Source organism: Cercospora kikuchii (assembly GCF_019650295.1).
Source record: "Cercospora kikuchii DNA, contig_00007, whole genome shotgun sequence".
Taxonomy (NCBI): domain Eukaryota; kingdom Fungi; phylum Ascomycota; class Dothideomycetes; order Mycosphaerellales; family Mycosphaerellaceae; genus Cercospora; species Cercospora kikuchii.
This window is the reverse complement of record NW_025408588.1, coordinates 1,669,297-1,688,480: the sequence shown is the minus strand read 5'-3', so window position 1 is coordinate 1,688,480 and position 19,184 is coordinate 1,669,297. Positions and strand designations below refer to the sequence as shown.

The 19,184-nt window shown below is 53.1% G+C and overlaps 5 protein-coding genes across 5 annotated transcripts; 2 read left to right on the top strand and 3 right to left on the bottom strand.

Annotated features, from left to right (window-relative positions):
* Nucleotides 1-3,051: 3,051 nt before the first annotated feature.
* On the bottom strand, nt 3,052-3,524 carry CKM354_001075800 (uncharacterized protein; the record flags this gene model as incomplete). Its single annotated transcript, XM_044806225.1, has 2 exons — nt 3,052-3,243; nt 3,297-3,524. The coding sequence occupies 2 exons, from the start codon at nt 3,522-3,524 to the stop codon at nt 3,052-3,054; spliced, it is 420 nt and encodes a 139-aa protein (XP_044662160.1).
* Nucleotides 3,525-5,436: 1,912 nt separating this feature from the next.
* Nucleotides 5,437-6,411, bottom strand: CKM354_001075700 (uncharacterized protein; the record flags this gene model as incomplete). Its single annotated transcript, XM_044806224.1, has 1 exon — nt 5,437-6,411. One exon carries the CDS (start codon nt 6,409-6,411, stop codon nt 5,437-5,439), a length of 975 nt encoding a protein of 324 aa, XP_044662159.1.
* A 1,309-nt stretch (nt 6,412-7,720) lies between these two features.
* Nucleotides 7,721-11,234, top strand: CKM354_001075600 (uncharacterized protein; the record flags this gene model as incomplete). The annotated part of the gene is made up of 2 exons (XM_044806223.1): nt 7,721-7,843; nt 7,896-11,234. 2 exons carry the CDS (start codon nt 7,721-7,723, stop codon nt 11,232-11,234), a joined length of 3,462 nt encoding a protein of 1,153 aa, XP_044662158.1.
* Nucleotides 11,235-11,902: 668 nt separating this feature from the next.
* Nucleotides 11,903-14,398, bottom strand: CKM354_001075500 (uncharacterized protein; the record flags this gene model as incomplete). Its single annotated transcript, XM_044806222.1, has 1 exon — nt 11,903-14,398. The coding sequence occupies one exon, from the start codon at nt 14,396-14,398 to the stop codon at nt 11,903-11,905; it is 2,496 nt and encodes an 831-aa protein (XP_044662157.1).
* Nucleotides 14,399-14,976: 578 nt separating this feature from the next.
* CKM354_001075400 (uncharacterized protein) lies at nt 14,977-19,098 on the top strand (the record flags this gene model as incomplete). The annotated part of the gene is made up of 6 exons (XM_044806221.1): nt 14,977-17,029; nt 17,083-17,326; nt 17,521-17,964; nt 18,012-18,207; nt 18,258-18,592; nt 18,642-19,098. The coding sequence occupies 6 exons, from the start codon at nt 14,977-14,979 to the stop codon at nt 19,096-19,098; spliced, it is 3,729 nt and encodes a 1,242-aa protein (XP_044662156.1).
* Between the last annotated feature and the right edge of the window lie 86 nt (nt 19,099-19,184).

Below are 19,184 nucleotides of genomic sequence, written 5' to 3'. Positions count from 1 at the left end.
GCCTTGCTGAAAATCATGCCCTAGTCTCATATACAGGATCTGCCAGGTACTCACATGGATTCTGTGCAGATTGATGGTTTCTAATTTGACGGACTTCTGGTCCAGACAACCGCTGCTGGCCGCGGATGGCTCCCTGTCGATCTGATGCGAAGGTGTTGCTATCCAAGGCGAAATAAAAACTGCGGGAGATTATCGCTTTATGTCTCAGGTGGCGGCATCATGACTGAGCCACCTGGGAATACTTATTCACGATGCTCACTCTCAATGATACGAGAATCGGGCAGCGTTGGCATCAGCGTCAATCCAGAAACTTGCGTGGAGAAAGGCCTCGTTCTTTCTGGCACTGAGGCGCACAGTCTGGGACTGGTGACTTCGAACGTTACTATTTCACGGCCTGACATGGGAAGCCGCTCGATTCAAGCCGTCTAGCTATGAGAAGATTGTAATTTTAACCATCATGTAGATTTTGATCATGAGCACAAATGACACTTTATTAGTCTCCTTGAACCAATTCGAATACCACATCTACCAAATGAATGTTCAAGCATGTGGGTCGATGGCAAGTGAGCAGAACAACGCCAGTCGGCCTCTTCCAGACGGCCAAAATCACTCAACGTTCCCCGATCGCATCTTTTGAGTTACCTCGGTCTGTATGTCGCCGGCCGAAACGCCAATAATCGAAGATTTCAAGATTGCTAGTTCCAACTTGGTCTCTTTGGTGTCTTTCCAGGAAAGTTGATTCCATCCCTGCACGAGATACCAAGAGCGATTTGCGGAGCAGCCGCCCAATCCGTGCGTTCCTAAGACTTCAAACGTTTGTTGGCATCCGACTGACAGCAAACATCGTCCGTTTCTGGGTCGCAGCAGAATGGGATAGCAAAGACGATGAAGGTGCTGATACAGCATTGACTTCCATAAGGACTATTGTCACACTGAGTGGCAATACAAGTTAGTCCAACGTCCTGGTCGTGGAGGTCGATGTAAGAAGCAGGTGGAAGACTCACATAACCATCGTATTGAGAGCCGCATGGGCTATAATCGGGGCCACCATCACAATCTCCGCCATCGTCGGGAGGTGCATAGCAATCGAAGTCGTTTCCACTGACATCGGACGGGCAACAGGAGTTCACTGAGAACTTGTCGGGGTATGATACCAACCAGCATTTCAAATCTAACTTTTCACACTTCGCATTATGAGTAATCGTGTGAGCGGCCGCGTGGATAGATTATACTCACATTGGCTTTGCATTTCTCTTCATCCGTGCATTCGTCGAAGGAGAGTTTGCCCACCCTAATGTCTTCAGCGGAGAAATCGGGGGGATCATCGGCGAGAGTGAGAGATGCGAGTGCCGCGGTGAGGAAGATAGAAACGTGCATGATTTCGAGGTAAGAGTTGGAATTGTTTTGTGTGATTGTTAGGTAGCTGGTGAGACTGCTCAGAACTTCGCTCGAGCGGGTTCTTTTATACTCTTCGCATCGTCTCTTGAGCTCTTCTGCTTACTCGTGGCTTTGGGAAACTATAAAACTAACATTAGCCCGCCGCCAGATCCGTCAGCTTTGACTTTTGGGCAGGTCCTGATCAGACTCATGGATGAGGAGTTAGTTACCGTGTCCAACGAGGCACTTCTGCCGTGGGTCAAACGTCAATGCCATATCGATTACTTCGTTCTATGTATCTGTATCTCTCGGCACTGCTTCATAATCGATTGATACTCACATCAACATTGTTTGACATGAGTATAGGCCGCGTCGGATCAGGTACGCCGCAAATGCATGCCCCGTCAAGCCTGCTGTCAACACATGACCAGCAAGATCTGTATGCCTGCCTTGTAGCAAGCTTTGTTGCCCGTCTTTCCGTGGTCAACGGGTCCCTACCCCACACTAAATAGCCAGTTGATCAAGCAACACATCTTGTAGAAGCTTTTTTGCCTGATAGATCCGTTCTGCCTGCATCTTCCATGTTGGCAATAGATGCAAACCACTTCTGTCCTTCGAGAAAGTGCTCGGGCCAATGATCTGAACGATACCAGCAGTGCGGTTGTTGATTGTTCGACCAGAAAAAATTCGCGGAGTCGGACGCAAGCTCACTATGCTCGCACTTCATGCTCTCGTTATCTGCCTTAATTCGAAGGCCAGCTTATAAGTTGATCAGGCTTTGTAGCTGATACCACACAGACCATTCATTCGAATCATGGTCGCTATAGATAGGCTCAACGCGATTCCTCTCGTGCATCTTTCCCAAGAGCCTCAGACGGTTGTACGTTGACATGAGCCAACAAGGCCATACTTGGGTAGTCCATGCTACAACCCTACCTTTTCCATCGAGATGGCAGTCAACAGGACCTTGGTATCGATTTGCTGACTACGATAAGTGTTAGTCCGATCAAGTGAAGTCGGAGCTAACTTTCACTTAAATGCATGGGAGCGGCAAGGGTGTCCCTTCCGTTCCCTCGGCGGATTGCACAGGAGTGATAGGTCTGATGATTGTCGATGTAGGGCAGCGAAGCAGTGGGGGTAGCGACAGAATGGAGAAGCCGATAGCGTAGCGTAGTCACGCCATGTGCTGACGAACGATTTTGTCGAGCTCATTCGATTGTGATGTATAGGTTGTGGTCTACACACGTGGAAACCAAAAGTGCTAGTTCACGATACCAAGTGTATCCGATGCCATTTGAGCTCCGAGGCTACGAACTATGGGCGTGAGAATTGAACTGAATGCACATAAGCTTCGTGAAATGAGTGTTCAAATTCAAGTTATAGAGGGTGGTTGCAAGTGACTGACACATTGCTATGACTGCTTGACGTCCGGGCCCATTCGTCCTCCTCTCTTCTACCCTGTTCAATTCGCCCACCCTGCTAAGCTTACGACTCGCGTGGCGGCCGTAATGCCATTCTTATTGTTTATGTGTTTATGTTGTTGCAGCAATAAGGATTACTTGGATCACAGCAGACTGGCTTGTCGTCTTGACCCCCAAAAACGGGGACACAGCATTGTGTGTATGGGTCAAGATAGCACTGAATTACGTCTTAATCAATACCAAAGTCTGCTGATCATTGGGATGCAAATGTGATACTCACGAGATTGCCCGTTGGGTCTTCATCCGCGGAGCATTCGTCAAACTCATCAGGCCCCGTGTTAGGGGCTTTGTGGCAAGGCGTCAAATAATCGCCATAGCAACAAGCGAGGCCAACATAGTTTTCGAGGTTTGCTTCCTGGCATGTGTAGCCTTGGAGAACTGGACACTATGCGCTTGATGTTATCGCCTACACATGGTCCTCTGAGTCATCGTACTTACAGCAGCTTTCAACACTTCTTGCTTTGTGCAGTCACTGTAGCGCGGCGTGGTTGGCGTTGAGTCAGATTCAGCGTCAAGTTGTTCGAGCTCTTGGCCTGAGGGGAGTTCGTCGCCCAAATCAGCTTCCGTAGTCTGTACGATCAACTCCGGTGAGTCCAGCGACTCCGGCGTGTCCTCAGCGCAAGTAAAAGCTGCGAGTGCAACGAAAATGAAGAAGGCAACATGCATGGCTGTTGAATGAGGCTTGAGTTCAGCTTCCTAGGTCGATCGGTCAGAAAATGATGACTGGATCGTTCGAGGTTCCTCAAGGACCAGTCGTTATATACTCAGTCATTTCCTTCCCCAGTAGAATGAATTAGTCTTGTCCCTCGGAAACCATAAAGACCAACACCAGCCCTCATTGCTTGACGAGCCACTTTTAGTCTGCGAGCTACGGGTGTCGATACACGTGGGGCGACGGGTTTCATTGTCTGTACCGTCCAGACCAACTGCCGTATTTTCCGACGCTGGTTCGCTGCACAAACCAGATCTGAGAGCATGTTCGGGTCCAATTCTCCGCGACGATTTGGTCAAAGATCCAATCAAGTATTGTTTCCAATCTGATGGGCCTGTGATCAGTAATGCACGGTTCCTAGAGCTTGTGTTAAGCTTCGTAGCCAGTTCAATTCTGATGCGGTCCAACACTGTTTGTCAAAGCTTGTCTGCCAAGCGAATTGATCTTTGATGCATACTCAACATTGGGAATGTTTGTTGATCAATTAACATGTAGCCTCGAGAAGTGCTGGACCTTGCAGTCGAAACGATTGCAGTGATTTGAATTCTAAGAGAATGCGGGAAATTGGCCACGAAGCTGCAATAAGCCACCACCCTCCAGGTCGTCCAATTAGTTCATCGTGGATTCATGCAGAACGAGAATTGCTGTCATTCTGACTCTACGACCTTGGGCCCTAAGCATTTGCCTCTTTGGTGTAAAGTGAACAGGGTTGGCTTTGGAAGTCCGTGCCATACAGCAGTCCTTCCGATTGAGGCGGCAGCCAAGAAAGCAAGCTGAAGCTTGCTAAATAAAAGTGTAGTCGTTCAGCTCATCGAAGAGTATGCCCTAATCCTCGGACGCAAAGCGAAACCCACTCCAGTCCAGAAGCTAAAGACCAGCAAGGATGCCCTTCTCGGCATCTCAACCAACAGCACAATACATTGTACAGGACCGAAGAAGTCAATGCACGGATCTTGACGGAAGCAAACTGGCGCGGCGCGCGGCCGCTTAGCATGCAAAATTTGGTGGCATGATTGGATCCTGTGTGCTGCACAGGTGATTGCAGCACATGCAGACGGGTCATCGAGAGATCCATTCGCTTTCGACGTGCTGTGAGAGCGAGTTGTCCTCGAGTCCCCAGCACTATCGATATCCCTTTCGACGCTCATGATCCAATGCGTCGTGGAAGAGGGAAACGCAATACGCATGATGAGCATCAGCCCACCTGGAGAGCCCGGCCCGCCTTCGGAGGCCAGGCCTTCTCCAGTGGCATCCGTGCCTCTGCCTTCCGTAAGAGGCAAATCTGTTACCGAAAGCACCAGTGGCAAGGCACGAAAACCCATGCCCGACCAACGCGTGGGGTAAGGTGGTAAGGTGGATTCTCGGCAAATTACTATAAAAGCAAGCATTGCCAGGTTTTGAGCTTGATAGTATCGATGATAGGGAAGGCTGGCTACAGAAAAAATATGTTGCTCAGGTTAGTCTTGAGTCAGCTACAGTATGGTCTTGGTTAACTCAATACTTCCCTCGCGGCACAGCAAGTAGAACGAAACGAGAATGAGTAAATCCGAAACTGACGTGACTGCTCCTTTGTCAAGCGATGGCAGCAGATACGGATTCATCGAGGCTAGTAACAGAGGATCTGAGCTTTGCGATTCGATGAGCCCTGGGACTGCCTTTGTATGGCATACCTGACTTGTGCTTTGTCGAGTTGGTCAATTCGAGGAATTGGTGATACAAGTACTATCTCTGGGTTTACCTCCATGCTGTCGTAATGTCATGCCATCGTGAAACATATGCTGCAGTCGCCGGTTCTCCTGTTCTCCTGATTGCTTTCCTCTGTCTCGAGTATTCGTCCCGTGCCTTTAAAACGTCCATTATCGCTTTCTAGAAAAGAAGTCCTCCCAGAAGCGCTCCGCCGAGCAAGCCACCCGCCAGGGGCATCGCCATACCACCACCGTACGGTCTACCATATCCATATCCTCCGTACGGCCTCCCGTACGGCACCGCAGGCCGAATGTACCTCGCATTTGGCGTCGTGTAAATGCCCTGGTTGTTGTACGGCTGGTAAGGGTTGTACCCGTATCCTCCACCCATTCCATAGCCTCCCGCGTACGGCGGTCTCGGAGGCTCCATGTAGATATCCCTTCCTTCACGATCTCTCCCTATGAGTTGTGGCTGTCCAGTCTCCGCAGCACGCTGCATCGCAGCGCGAACCTTGACGTGCATTTCGTAAGCTTGTCGTTCTTCTTCTTCACGTTGACGACGCGCAGCTTCGCGTTCCTCGTGCGACATTCCCGTTACTTTGTCTTTGAGTTTGCGTCCGAAGGAGACTTTCTCTTTCCCTTTCCCACCATCTTTGCCGTCGGGTCGCGGGGGGAGCTCGGCATTGGAAGCTGAGGAGGAAGCATGATTGCCAGTCTGTTTCTGGTAATGCTGCGGAAGATAGTCGTCTTCGTCGTCGGAGGGAGCGTGGATGTAGTCTTCCTTGGTAGGAGGGTGGTTGCGTTTGTACGTGAGGCTTTCTTGTTCTGCTTGCTCGCGCTGTTCTCCAGACAGACTATCGAGGTATTCGTCGTCGTCGTGGGGGTGGTGCCAGATTGATCGGGGTGGTTCTTTGGTGGTGTCGACGAAGAATTGGTGTTGGTTCTGAGGGTCGTAGCTACGAACCCACCCTGTGGGCAGTGGACTGCCCTCGTCTTCCATGGATCTGCGATAGGCGGCAGACATGCCATCCTTGCCCGAGGCGCCCGGAACTTTGAGATGATCATCGTGGGTGGTGTTTGATGAAGCGGCGGGGCGCGATGACGCCGACGAGGAACCCGTGGCTTGTTCGTAAGATGGGGGAGGTGCGTCGGCCATGTTTGTGGTCGTGATTGTGCTGTTGGTCCGGAGTATCGTGGGATGGAGCAAATATTATAGTCTGACGAAGGGTGGCAACGAGGCATTGCTGCTGCTCCGCCGCTGCCTTGTGATCCGTGCTGGTGACGTAACTGTAGTTTCCGCGGGGCTCGAGAACATTTCTTGGCGGCCGCTACGCGACGCGTCTCGGTCTCAGTCTTCTCTATCACATTCACACTCGTCCATCAACACACCCACCATCTATCACCGACACGACAGCAGCATCTCCCGTCCATACAGTCGACTTCTGCGATGGCGGAGCTTCCATGCAGTGGCGGAGCCCTGGATGGGCATGTCGCCGTTGGGACAAACGACTGTCATCTCCAAGGCACACGCAGCCGGCGAGCTTTGGCGTCGATGAAGAATACAGACAGCACTGCATCACGCGTTTATATCAGCTCTTCGATCGTGATAGCACTCTCGGGCTCTCATCCGATGGGCCACATCTCAGTTGATCAAGTCGCGACAGTTAAAGAAATACTGGCCCCAAGCGAAGCCTGGAACGCCGTTGCAAGCCGAATGGTTGTCATGCGAAGTTAGGCCTGCGTCTGATTAGTCGGCACGTCTGTTTGGTATCCCCTATGCACGACCTGTGTACCGTCTCTCATCATGGCCCATCCATCCGAGCCTGCAAGCTCCTCTTCCACTCAACTCGGTCCGATGGTCACTCAATGCTTCCGAGTCCCGTGATGGTCAGCCGTTCCCAGCTAATTCGATCAAGCCAAGCGCAATTCGGTATGGTCAACAGTTCATCACAGAAGGGGATGCAAGCGGCAACGCACGCGACTATGCCCAGGAGTTTGGCTTATAGGACGCTCCGCCCAACGCCTTCGGGACGCTACCACCTGTCCAGGCCTCGACGTTGTGGTATCTCTAGCGACGAGCCAACACAACAAGCATGGCCACTTTGGCAATTACCGCAAGAAGTTACTGTCGCCCCGGCGCACCAGTAGATGGTGCTCTTCGACCTTGGCATTGCTTTTCTTAGACACCGTGAAAGTCGTCCTATGCTCTGCCGGAGCAACTGTTGTCTAGCCTACATGCGACTCCACTAACGGTATAGAAGCATAGCTCTACATCCGCTGCCATGTCTTCTATATCTTGTGCAGGCAATGCTGCACCCTACATGCCTGCTCATCTCGAATCACCTCCACATTCACAACTCCTTCTACCTCACTTCCTCCCCGACACAACCTTTGCTGTTCCCCTCTCGTGTGGAACAAGCTGTGCCCCGACTTTACCTACTCAAGCAAACAGAACTTTATATGCGATGCCGCCACTACGGCCGACGAAGACGCGTGCTTCGAGCCTGGCAGCTTCTACCGGCCTCCTCATGGCGAGTGGCGTTCTCGGAGCTGGCTTTGACTCGTCGAGCAACATAGCTGCTTATTGGGTATATTTCTCGTTTGATGTGCATCACTACTTACTGATCGATGTCATGACAGGGTCAAAACTCTTACGGACAAGCCAATGGGCCTCAAGCCCAACAAAGCCTTGCAACGTATTGTGCTGATACTGACGTTGATATCATCCCCCTAGCTTTCATGATACAAATGACAGGGGGCTACAACTCACGATACAACACATCTATCAACTCATACTTCGGGCTGAACGAGACGGTCGTGGCGAATGGGTCTGACGGAACGACAGCATCAGGTGAGCAAAGAATGGTCGTGAACTTCGCTAACACAGGGAACAACTGCAGCATTTTTTCCGGAACCGGTCTCCTCGACTGTGGAGAAACCATTGGCCAAGACATTACGACTTGCCAGGAACAGTACAACAAGACGATTCTGCTGAGCATCGGTGGCGCCACGTACACGGAGGGTGGTTTCGCGAGTGAGGATGCCGCCATATCAGCCGCAGAAATGGTCTGGAGGACTTTCGGTCCAACTGCTGATGGCGCAGAGTCTGCATCTCCCGTTGCTGCTCAAGCCGATGTCCTCACAACCTCACTGGCCGCATCCGATGCTCAAGCAACCACCGATACTCAGACCCAGAATGATCTCGATGACACTTCGCTGTCATCCGACAGCATCGATGCTGCCGCCGAAACTGGCACAGCGCAGGCATCCAGTGCTCAAGCGGCCTCGTCCAGTGCGAATGCCACAGGCCAACAGCAACCTGCAGGCAGTGGCGTTGAATTCGTGACTGGAGACGAGAACCCTGGCTCAGCGCTCAACCCCTCCGCTACGGCCACGTCGACAGGCAACGATGCAATGGATACAAACACCATTCCAACTGTCAACCCAACCAATGCGGAGGCAGAGGCAGGACCAACAGACTCCGCCGCCTCCTCGAATTCCGCTGCCGGCTCAGAATCTGCTGCTGCTCAAGATGCGTCTCTGCTATCCTTCGTGACTTCGACTGTATATCGCACCTCTACCACAACGGAGTTTGCGAGCGGAGCTGCGGCCACTGGCGAGGTCAACGCCGTTGCCAATGCCAATGTCTCATCGAGCACTGTCGCATCAAACTCCTTCGCAAATGTCACTACTGCCCGTCTGAGACGCCGACAAGCCGCCCCAGTTCTCCGACCATTCGGCAACGCAGCGGTTGACGGTTTCGACATTGATATCGAGTCTGCAACGCAAAACTTCTTGCCATTTGTCCGACGCCTGCGCGAGCTGATGGACGCCGACGCCAGCAAGCAGTTCTACTTGACAGCTGCACCACAGTGTCCCTACCCAGATGCCGCCGTCTCAGATCTTCTCGATAGCGAAGTCAGGTTCGACGCTGTTTTTGTGCAGTTCTACAACAACTACTGCGGTGTGCAATCCTACACCAACACATCCGACGCTCAGGCCAACTTCAACTTCGACGCCTGGGACACCTGGGCTAAGAATGCTACATCGCGGTATGCTGTCAACAGCACTAGTCTGACCAAGAGACAGTCGTCCGCCGCTCCTGCATCAGTCAAGGTCTTCCTCGGCGTGCCGGGCGGTGTGACTGGAGCTGGGTCAGGCTATGCTACCCTTGAGCAGTTGACGCCCGTTATCGAATATTCGCAAAGGTTTCAGAGTTTCGGCGGTGTAATGGTGTGGGACGTCACGCAAGCGAAGGCGAACGAGAAGTGGTTGCCCGGCGTGAAGCAACTCTTGGTCAACAATCCTAATGGCCGTATGGATGCCATAAATGGTACGGCTACCAACGGTCAGGCATCAGGTGCCGCTGCTTCCAATTCCACACAGTCCTTGGCCTCTTCTGCCGCCGATGCGGCCGCCACAGAGTCTGCCAGCGCAGCGTTATCATCAAACTTGGCAAACTCGACTGTTGCTGGATCTAGCGACGAGACCACTGACGCGTCTGAAGCCGATGCTTCTGCGTCGTCGTCGGGATCTTTGGATTCTGCTGACGTCTCGGGTGCCAACGCTTCAACTTCTGCTGGAGCTGATGCAGCTGCGAACACAGCCTCTGTCAATGCAGCAGCAACAGATATGGCCGCCGCCGCCAGTACCTCAGCTTTGGTTGCCGCTGCTGCTGATGGTACAGCGGCCTCACCGAGTGCTTTTCCAACCGACAATGCCGCTTCCAACAACTCCGTCGCTGCCAGCTCTGCCTCGGACTTAGCCGCCACAGCTGCATCTGCCACTCTTACCGAATACGTGGCATATGGAGCGACATACACGGCTTCTGTCGTGACTGGAGCATCGTACACGGATTATCTCGTCGACGGTTCGACCTATAGAGTTTCTGTGGACGCCGCCGGAGCAACGCAGACGGACTTCAACCCAACTGCTGCTACAGACTCTGCAGCAACAGCTACATCGGCAAACGCTGCAGCGTTGAATGGCACAGTGGCAAATGCTTCGGCGGCGAATGCCACCGCAACCAACGCCTCCGCAGCGAATGGTACCGCAGCGAATGCCTCGGCGGGAACTGCTTCAGCAGCGACTTTAACGGAGTACGTCACGAACGGACAAACGTATACGGCTTCCGTCGTGGCTGGAGCCTCGTACACCGACTATGTCGCAAGCGGAGCAACTTATAGAGTCTCCGTCGACGCCGCTGGAGTGACGCAGACAGACTACAACCCGGCCGCCGCCACCGATGCTGCGGCCACAGCTACATCAGCCAACATTGCTGCAACGAATGGTACAGCGGCGACCGCCTCGGTAGCGGCAGCTTCAGCTGCGACGCTCACGGAATATGTTGCTAATGGTCAGACATACACGGCGTCCGTCGTAGCTGGAGCATCGTATACCGACTACGTAGCTGATGGGTCAACTTACCGACAGTCCATCGATGCCGCTGGAGCAACCCAAACGCAAATCCTCGCAGCTGGCGCCACAGCGGCCTCGATCACAGAATACGTCGCATACGGAACAACATTTACCGCTTCTGTGGTGACAGGAGCTACATTCACCGAATACGTCGCGGGTGGCTCTACTTACCGGGAATACGTCGACACCGCAGGAGCAACCCAGACCGAATTTGTCGACGCTGCAGGAGCCACATACAGTGGATATGCCGTCGTCGCCGGAGCGACCTACACCGAATACGTCGACGCCGCCGATGCCACTGCGACTTCCCCGAATAATGTCCTGGTCGCATCTAATACTAACCTTGCAGTTTCCCTTTCCCCCACTTCGACCCCGACTCCCGCTGCCGCTGCAGCTCCTGTGGCCGCTGCTGATCCGAATGCCGTGGCTGTGGCTGTGACTGTTGCTGCGCCTGCGGCTTCGCCTGTGGCTGTTGGTCCTAATGGTGTGTGGAATGAGTACCCCGATGGAAGTGCGAGATGGGAAGATGGAAGGAGGATGCAAATGACTTGGAGGGCTTGAGTATGATGATACGATGTATGAATGAGAGAATGAACGATGATGTATGATGAGCGATGACAGAAACGACAAAAGAGGTGGAACGATGAGAATAAATGGTAATGAGGTGAAACGAAGGAATGTAATGACAGGATGAATGGATGGGGAACGGAGTCTATCGGATTGCATGAGGTCGGAGTTCATGGGATGGTTGTTTGGTTGCATAGAAATATGGAGTTTGGAACGGCAAATTTGAATGGCTTACACACTGTGGACTATCATGCGGCTTCACTTCCTTTTTCCTTTCTTCCTTTTTCCTCTTCGACGTGCTTTTTTGATCGGAACTCGATCTCATGCTGGCTGGTAGTACATGGGCCTACGCTTCATCTACTCTCCACTCTCGTCACTTTACTTCTTCTAACCCCAGCAGGTCAGGCGTTGAACATCAGCTACAATGGGAAGAAAAGGCAGCAGTGACAAGGTTGCAACACTCAATGCTGACCAATGCACCGAGGTTCGAGCACCATGGGAAAGACGTAAACGGAGACGGGCGCAGACGGCAAGGCAAGACTATCGGAAGCAGCTTAAGCAGATCATCAAGTTGGGAGATATAGGGAAAGAAAATGCTTGTGAGCACTTGTACGTCTTTCGCTCTTCTATCTATCTATCAATATGTAGAAGACTGGCTGTGTCTAACTCGAGATCTCCACCCTCTGCCTCAGAATCGCTCTCGCGTCCTGTTCACTCAACGTGTCTAGTCCTAGCTGTTCCAGGACATGTCTCGCGCTTTCATTGTTCATGAACACTAATCTCTCCGCTTGGAAAAGACTCATTGACTTCGAGCCATCCGTCGCATCCCTTGGCGAAGATGGAGTACCATCAACACCATCGGCATCGTTGTCATCGCCCCAAGCAGCAGTCTCATCCTCATCAGCGTCATCGATGTTGCCCTCGGGAGAAGCGATCTGTACACGTGGAATCTCTCCTCTCACAGGTAAGCTCAACAAAGTGACGCCTTCGAGTGACCTTCGCAAGCCGATTTGCGCTTGTCCAGAGCCCATGTATCGATCGATGACGTTGCATAATGCTCCGAGGTCTGTCGTGAGTTGGGTCGCGCCGGCTGTTGAGAAGGCAGCTTTGCCTTGTAGGATGTAGCCCCAAATGTATGTCTCGATGGCATGGCAGACTTGTCGTCCAATTCTTCGTAGAGGAGCTTTGCCCAAGGCCTTGCGGAGGAAAGCAAAATAGTCTGAAAGTAGATTGAGAGCAGGATCCAACTCGGCGGAAGACGCTGCGCTGGTAGAGCTGGAAAGGGATGCCCACGTGTTGAGTGCGCTGTAAGGTTTGAGTGATTGCTGGACATCGTATTTTAGTGTCTCGATGAGGACGTTTTCGCTCCTGGCCCGGAGGCGATGGTAACTGGATGCAGTCTCGTCGAACAGAGCCCCTTCTAGGCCACCTTCATTTTCCGCGCCGAGTGCAGAACTAGTCTTCTGCTGTAGTTCGGACCAGCTGCCAATCCTGTTGTTGGCGGTCTCGGTACTCTTGTGGCGATTGTTCATCTCATCCCAGAGCTCCAGGAAGAAGAGATCGTCACTCCAGTCCCGCATGGCACGCTCGAGGTAATCTGCAGAGCCGAAAATTCTACAAAGTCGGTCGAGACCCTTGACACCTTGAAGATCTGCCAGCTGCTCCTTGGAAACGTTGGCCATAGTACGACCTAGTGTGGAAGTCATGCTGGAATATGCATCCAAGGCTTGCTGCAAGCGGCCGTGGTAGGTATCGAAAATGTGTATCTGGATGTCGATGAGAAAACGTACGCGTTGACTGTAACTGGAGAGATGGCGATAGCGGCCGGTGATGGTTTCGAGAAGGTCATTGAGACGGACAGCGGCTTTGCTGGGTTTGGTCGCACCCGCGCTCACTGCGTCGTGGTCGAGCTCACCAGCATCAGGAGACTCTATGATAGTCTGGTAGCGAGTCAAGGCGAAATCGCGTTCGAAGGAAAGCCACTGATCGAAGTAGTCGCACGTCTCGAGGAGGAAGTAGGATAGGCCACGCCAGATCAGCGCCGGCGAAGAGGGAGAGTACGAGTAGTCGTCTTTAATGACGTTTTCAAAGCGAATCACTTCTTGCACCAGATTGCTGAAGAGGCCAGGCTGGGAGGTGGATTGGCGTGCTACGTTCTCAAGCTTGTCCTGGACCATGGGAAGGAGAGCAGAGATCAGGGCGGAGATGGCATCGATGTAAGCAGGCGTGAATGCGAGGTCTGTGCGGCCAAAGTGCTTGAGCAGAAGTGGCTGTAGGTTGTCTTGGACAAAACTCGAGCATTCAGCGATCAGTTCGAGGACGTGGTTCAGGAAGATTTCGGGCTTGTCAAGTCGGTTCGTGGGCCGGTTGCCGGAGAAGTGGTAATCGAAGCGTTGCTCCAGAGGATGAACGAGCACTTCGAAGGGCAGAAGCGGAGGCGGGTCGTCCTTCTGCTGTTTCTGCTCCCGTGTTTCCAGCTCGGGCTTCTGCAGATCCAACAACCTGCCGATGATGGTCTGCCATTCCTGCTCCAAGGCCAGAGGCACGTGGCCTTTGGTCTTCGGCCAATTCATCTTCTGCAGCGTTTTCTCTAGATTCGCTGCAATGGCCGTGCGGACGGTACCTCGCAAGTCCTTGACTGCACGCTGGATGTGATCGATCAGATGCGGCGCTGCACCTTCCGTTGCATCGTGCAGAGGTTCTAGGCCTACCGCCAGCTGCTGCAGTTGCTTATACGGCGCAAGTGCGGCATCGTCGTCCTTTCCGAGTTGTGCCAGACATTCTCCCTTCAGGCGATCGACTTCTTTCAGCAACTCGACATATCCTGCTGCCATGTCCAGTTTCCGCAGCTTGGCCATAGTGGCCTCGAAGGTGACGACAGCATCATCGCTGGTGTCGGACTGGGTGATGATCTGCAGTCGGAGGTCGATACCGCTCTGCTCTTTCTGGAATGATTGGACCGAAGCATGAAGGGACGACTTGTGCGATTCGTATGTCCGCGTGGCTTCGTCGTGGTCTCGCTTCGCATCTTCGAGCTGGCGCTTCAACAAGTCCTGCTGTTCTTGGACCGTTGCCAGCAACGCATCCAGCGAGTCGAGATCGGCAGCTGACTGCAACTTGTCGTCCAGGTAGTCCTGCACTCGAGTATCGGCGTCCATGGTGCCAGCCAATTCACCAGCGGTGGTGTTTCGAGGACTGCCGTCTTCACATGTTGACAGCTTGGAGATGTGAAAGTTGGTCGTGACTGCTGATTGGCTGCGCAAGCGAAACGCCCTCCACGTCCACCTTCACGCGTCACTTCCTGTTCTGTATGTGCTTCTCGACGTGTCGCATGCACCGTTCGTGCAACCGTCGTGCATGCGCGCAGCCGAAACGCTGCATCTGATGCGAAAGCACCTCGTTCGCTGAAGACTGTCAGATGCTGCTGGAGGCCGGTGGAAGGTCGGCTCATTGGCAGCACTGCAGCGTTGGTCTGACCGAGTCACGCAAGGGGAGTACTTCTCTTTCAAACATCACTGCTGCCTCTTCTCAATCCCCTCTTGTCGACTAACCATCAGCGTCTCGTTCGTGTCGCACAGCTCGGCTTTCCGCAGCTAGGAACAAGACGAAGGGACGGAGCTTGAGCTAGCTGTTTGCTGGCACATCGCTCAATTCTCCTTCGACTCCATCACCATTGACGACAACCATCTTGTCCGCACAGCTCAATGGCATCGCACCGCAACTGACATCGCCCCTCATGGACATCTACGTGTCCAAGTTCCCCGACTCCGTCACGACACGTGAGCTGGAGCGCACTTTCGACAAACCGCTCAAACAATGCGGCATCCACCACTACCACATTGAGAAATTCCGCGGCAAGGGCAGTGCAAATATCACCATCCTCGATCCCAATGCCGGCGACATCTTTCTCAAGACCTTCGGAACCAATCGGCAGGGCCGCGCCAAACTTCCTCTCTGCTATGGCCGCGAGCAGCTGCACATCGCGAAGAGCCGCAACGAGCCAAGCGACTTTTCTCTGCGCGCTCTGATGCATGAGCAGACGACACAGCTGCAAAAGTCCAAACCACCGCCAGAAGCTGCTCAGCCCAAGGCCAGCAATGAATTCCTCTGCGATGTTCTGCAATGTGGTAATTGGGAATACGCCAAAGACGCTCGTCTCCGAAGTCAACCAAAGCTCATCTTCATCACCCATGCCTCTCACCACGTCTCTGGTAAGGTAATCTTTGGCCGTCGCGAAGCGCGTATCATCTTGGACGTTACAGGCACCCTCAAACACCGCATCGACATTCCTTACCAGGACTGCCACGACATCGTGCTTGGTACTTCCGATTTTCCCTCCGTGACCTTCACCTGCTACACTGCACCAAAGATGTATGAATTTGACATGTACGACGACCACGATGGCCTTGGTCCTCTGCTCGCACAGATGGCCGCAGCCAACCTCGGGAGCCGTCCCCCACAGCACACCAACCAGCCAGCCAAGAAGCACCGTATCTCTTCTCTGAACCCCGTGCATGCACGCGCTGTCGGCCATTGTTTTGTCTACAGGATTGGACTGCGTGATAGAACCAAGCTGTCCAACATCCGAACGATTGTATCCCGCAGTGAGAAGTGCACTATCCTCGGCCTGAAGACGGCCGTGGACATCCCACGGGAGACCATGGATGCAGCTTTCACCCGCCTCAATCACGAACTTTCAGACCAGAGCAGATATGGTAACCGACCTTTTCAGCTCCTCTTCCAGATCGACCGATTGGCGCGAAACGGATTTCTGCCACCGGACAAAGTCGCAGATCTGCTGCCACGCATATCCAGAATTCACAGGACGTACGGCTTGCACGAGACTATTTCTGGATTGCGTTTGTTTACTCGAGATCTACCGATGCCGGGACCGGAATCTCAAGCTCAAGACTTCTCTCTTGGCGCTCTCGAAGAGATGCTGGAACGCTGTGTCGCCGGCTATGACGCGTATGCACCTGACAACCCCTATGAACTGGCAAAGCGCTACAGTCATATCAACCTCATCCACAAGGTAGTCATTACGCCAACCTCTATTCGACTCGAAGGGCCTGAACCGGAACCCACCAATCGCGTCCTACGGCGATATTCCGATAACACGGATCACTTCGTCAGAGTCCTGTTTCAAGAAGAATCTGGCGGCAGAGTCAGCCATGACTGGAATAGCGATTATGGCCGGATTTACCACGACCGCTTCAAAGGCATTCTCGATAGTAGCATCCTCATCGCGGGCAAGGCTTTCTCATTCTTGGGATTTTCGCACTCGTCATTGCGAAGTCAGTCATGTTGGTTCATGGCTCCATTCGTCAGGGATGGCACCCTCATGCTCGCGGAGCATGTCCTCAAAGCGCTCGGGGACTTTTCGAAGATCCGTACTCCCGCGAAATGTGCCGCCCGCATCGGCCAGAACTTCACTGATACCAACACGAGTGTGCGCCTGGAGCAGGAGCAAGTTTTCAAACTCGATATGGTTGTACGGAACGGTCGCGATTTTGCAGATGGCGCAGGCACAATCTCATTGGACCTGCTGCGAGAGGTGTGGCATCGTTATGGTACGAAGCGGATGCTCAAGCCTACAGCTTTGCAAATTCGGTTCCAAGGCGCAAAGGGCATGGTCGCTCTCGACTCCCGGCTGCGCGGCAAACGCTTGATGCTGCGTGACAACATGACAAAATATATCACCCAGTCAGTGTGGGATTTTGAGATCTGCGGTGCGGCATTTCGTCCGCTTCCTATGATTCTCAACCGACAGTTCATCAAAATCCTTGAAGGTGAGCGCTCTACACGCACGACTCAATCGGTCGTATTGACTCTGTGATTCTAGATCTTCTCGTGCCACTGGAAGCATTCACGACGCTACAAGACGCAGCAATGCGGCGACTGAAAATGATGACGCAGTCTTCGATCAACACTGGTCACTTCCTGGACGAGGCCATGCACAGCAAGGCCAGTGGCTTGCCCATGTTGATTCGATATCTGGGCCAGATCGGACTTGACTACCACGAAGACATATTCTTGTACAAAGCCGTGGAGCTCGCAGTGATCGCTGAACTTCGGGACATCAAGCAGTAAGTGCAACTCACGACAACCACCGCAAGGCCTTCCTCATGCACAGCTACATATGGTTGGCCGCTCAAATGCTTGACCTCGGGCAAGACTCCGTCGTCAAAATGCCTCTAAAACACCATTGCCCCCAACCTACGATTCTGAAAGCAGTGCAACATGGCACCAATCTGCAACGAAACATACTGACATCTCGCAGCCGCGGTCGGATCCCAGTCGAGCAAGGTGTCACACTTTACGGTTTGCCAGATGAGACCGGATACCTGAAAGAGGGTGAGATCTTCGTCATTACAGAGAGGGCCCCCGAAGGAGGCAAGCAAGTACTCGTGCGGGACAACATCGCCATCACCCGATCACCGGCACTGCATCCTGGCGACATTCAACTCGTCAATGCCGTCGATGTGCCAGTCAACAACCCCAATCGGCAGCTGTCTAATGTCGTTGTCTTCAGCAAGTGGGGAGCGCGTGACCTGCCCAGCATGCTCAGCGGTGGTGATTTGGACGGAGACCTTTACAACGTCATCTGGGATCCCTCGCTGATTCCTCACGTAACCTACACGCCCGCAGACTATCCGCGAGTTCGGCCGGTCGAACTAATGAGAGACGTGACAAGAAAAGACATGAGCGACTTCTTTGTAACATTGTACGTCCAGCGTCTCGGAAATTTTGCATCCACTGACGTGTGTGCAGCATGGAGAACGACAAACTGGGCGTGATTTCCAACCAACACCTGCAGCTTGCAGACCAGCGCCAACAAGGCACACTGGATCCGGACTGCATCAAGCTTGCCGCATTGGCATCTACGGCGGTGGACTACAGCAAGACTGGTGAACCAGCCAACATGCAGAGCGCACCAAGATTTCCCAGGTTCAAACCTGATTTCATGGTGAGTGAAAGTGAATCATTTGGCGTGATTTCGATGTTGACCAATCTCAGGCTCCGAATCCTCGCGTTACGGTGTCCACAGAAGGTCTGCTTGCTCTCGAAGAGGAAGACAATGGGCAGGACGAAGCCTTCGATAGAATCGATGCAGAACGCCGCCCGATGCGCTACTACGAAAGCCAGAAGGCTCTCGGCACATTATACCGGCGCATCGACGAACGTCAGTTCCTGGCAGACATGCAAAGAGATTTTCGCATCGCCAACGGCGCTCGCTCTCTCAAAGATCTCATGCCTCAGCTGCTACAGTACGCTGTCCACACTGCTACCGTCACTTTTGGTGGCAATCTGTACACACAGCACAAGGACCTGGCGCGAGATATCCGTACCAGGTGAGTAACCCATTTCTTCTCTGTAGCCAAACGCTAACCCACGTGCTAGCTACGAAGAAAGTCTCGCGAACCTGATGTACGACTGCGAGCCCACTCCCCAAAAGGCACTCACTGAAAGTGAAGTCTTCGCCGGCGAGATCTTGGGACGCCACAACGGACCCTATGGCAAGCAACTTCGCGAGCTTAGCGAGACCATGCGCAACCGCTTCAAGCATATTGTCGACTATTGCAATCTTCGCATCACGCATGGAGATGACCTGATGGAGCAAGTCGAGGACCTTGATGACTTGTACGGCGAAGAGTACAGCGACCGCGAGATTGAAGCTCTTCCTCGCGCACTCGCGTGTTTCGAAGTTGCTGTAACGGAGTCAGGCTACCAGGATCTTCGCGTTGGAAAGCTGCAGAGCTTCAAGTACATCGCCGCTGGCGCGGCTCTGCGCGAGCTGGATCGGTACAAGATCACTACTCTGGGCAGCTACTCTGGCTTGCCGAGGGCATTCGAGTGAGGCTGACAGATGACGGAGAGGAGTATGAGACTGATGACTGTATGCATTGACGAGCTATCATAACGGGCATAGACAACTAGGTCGCT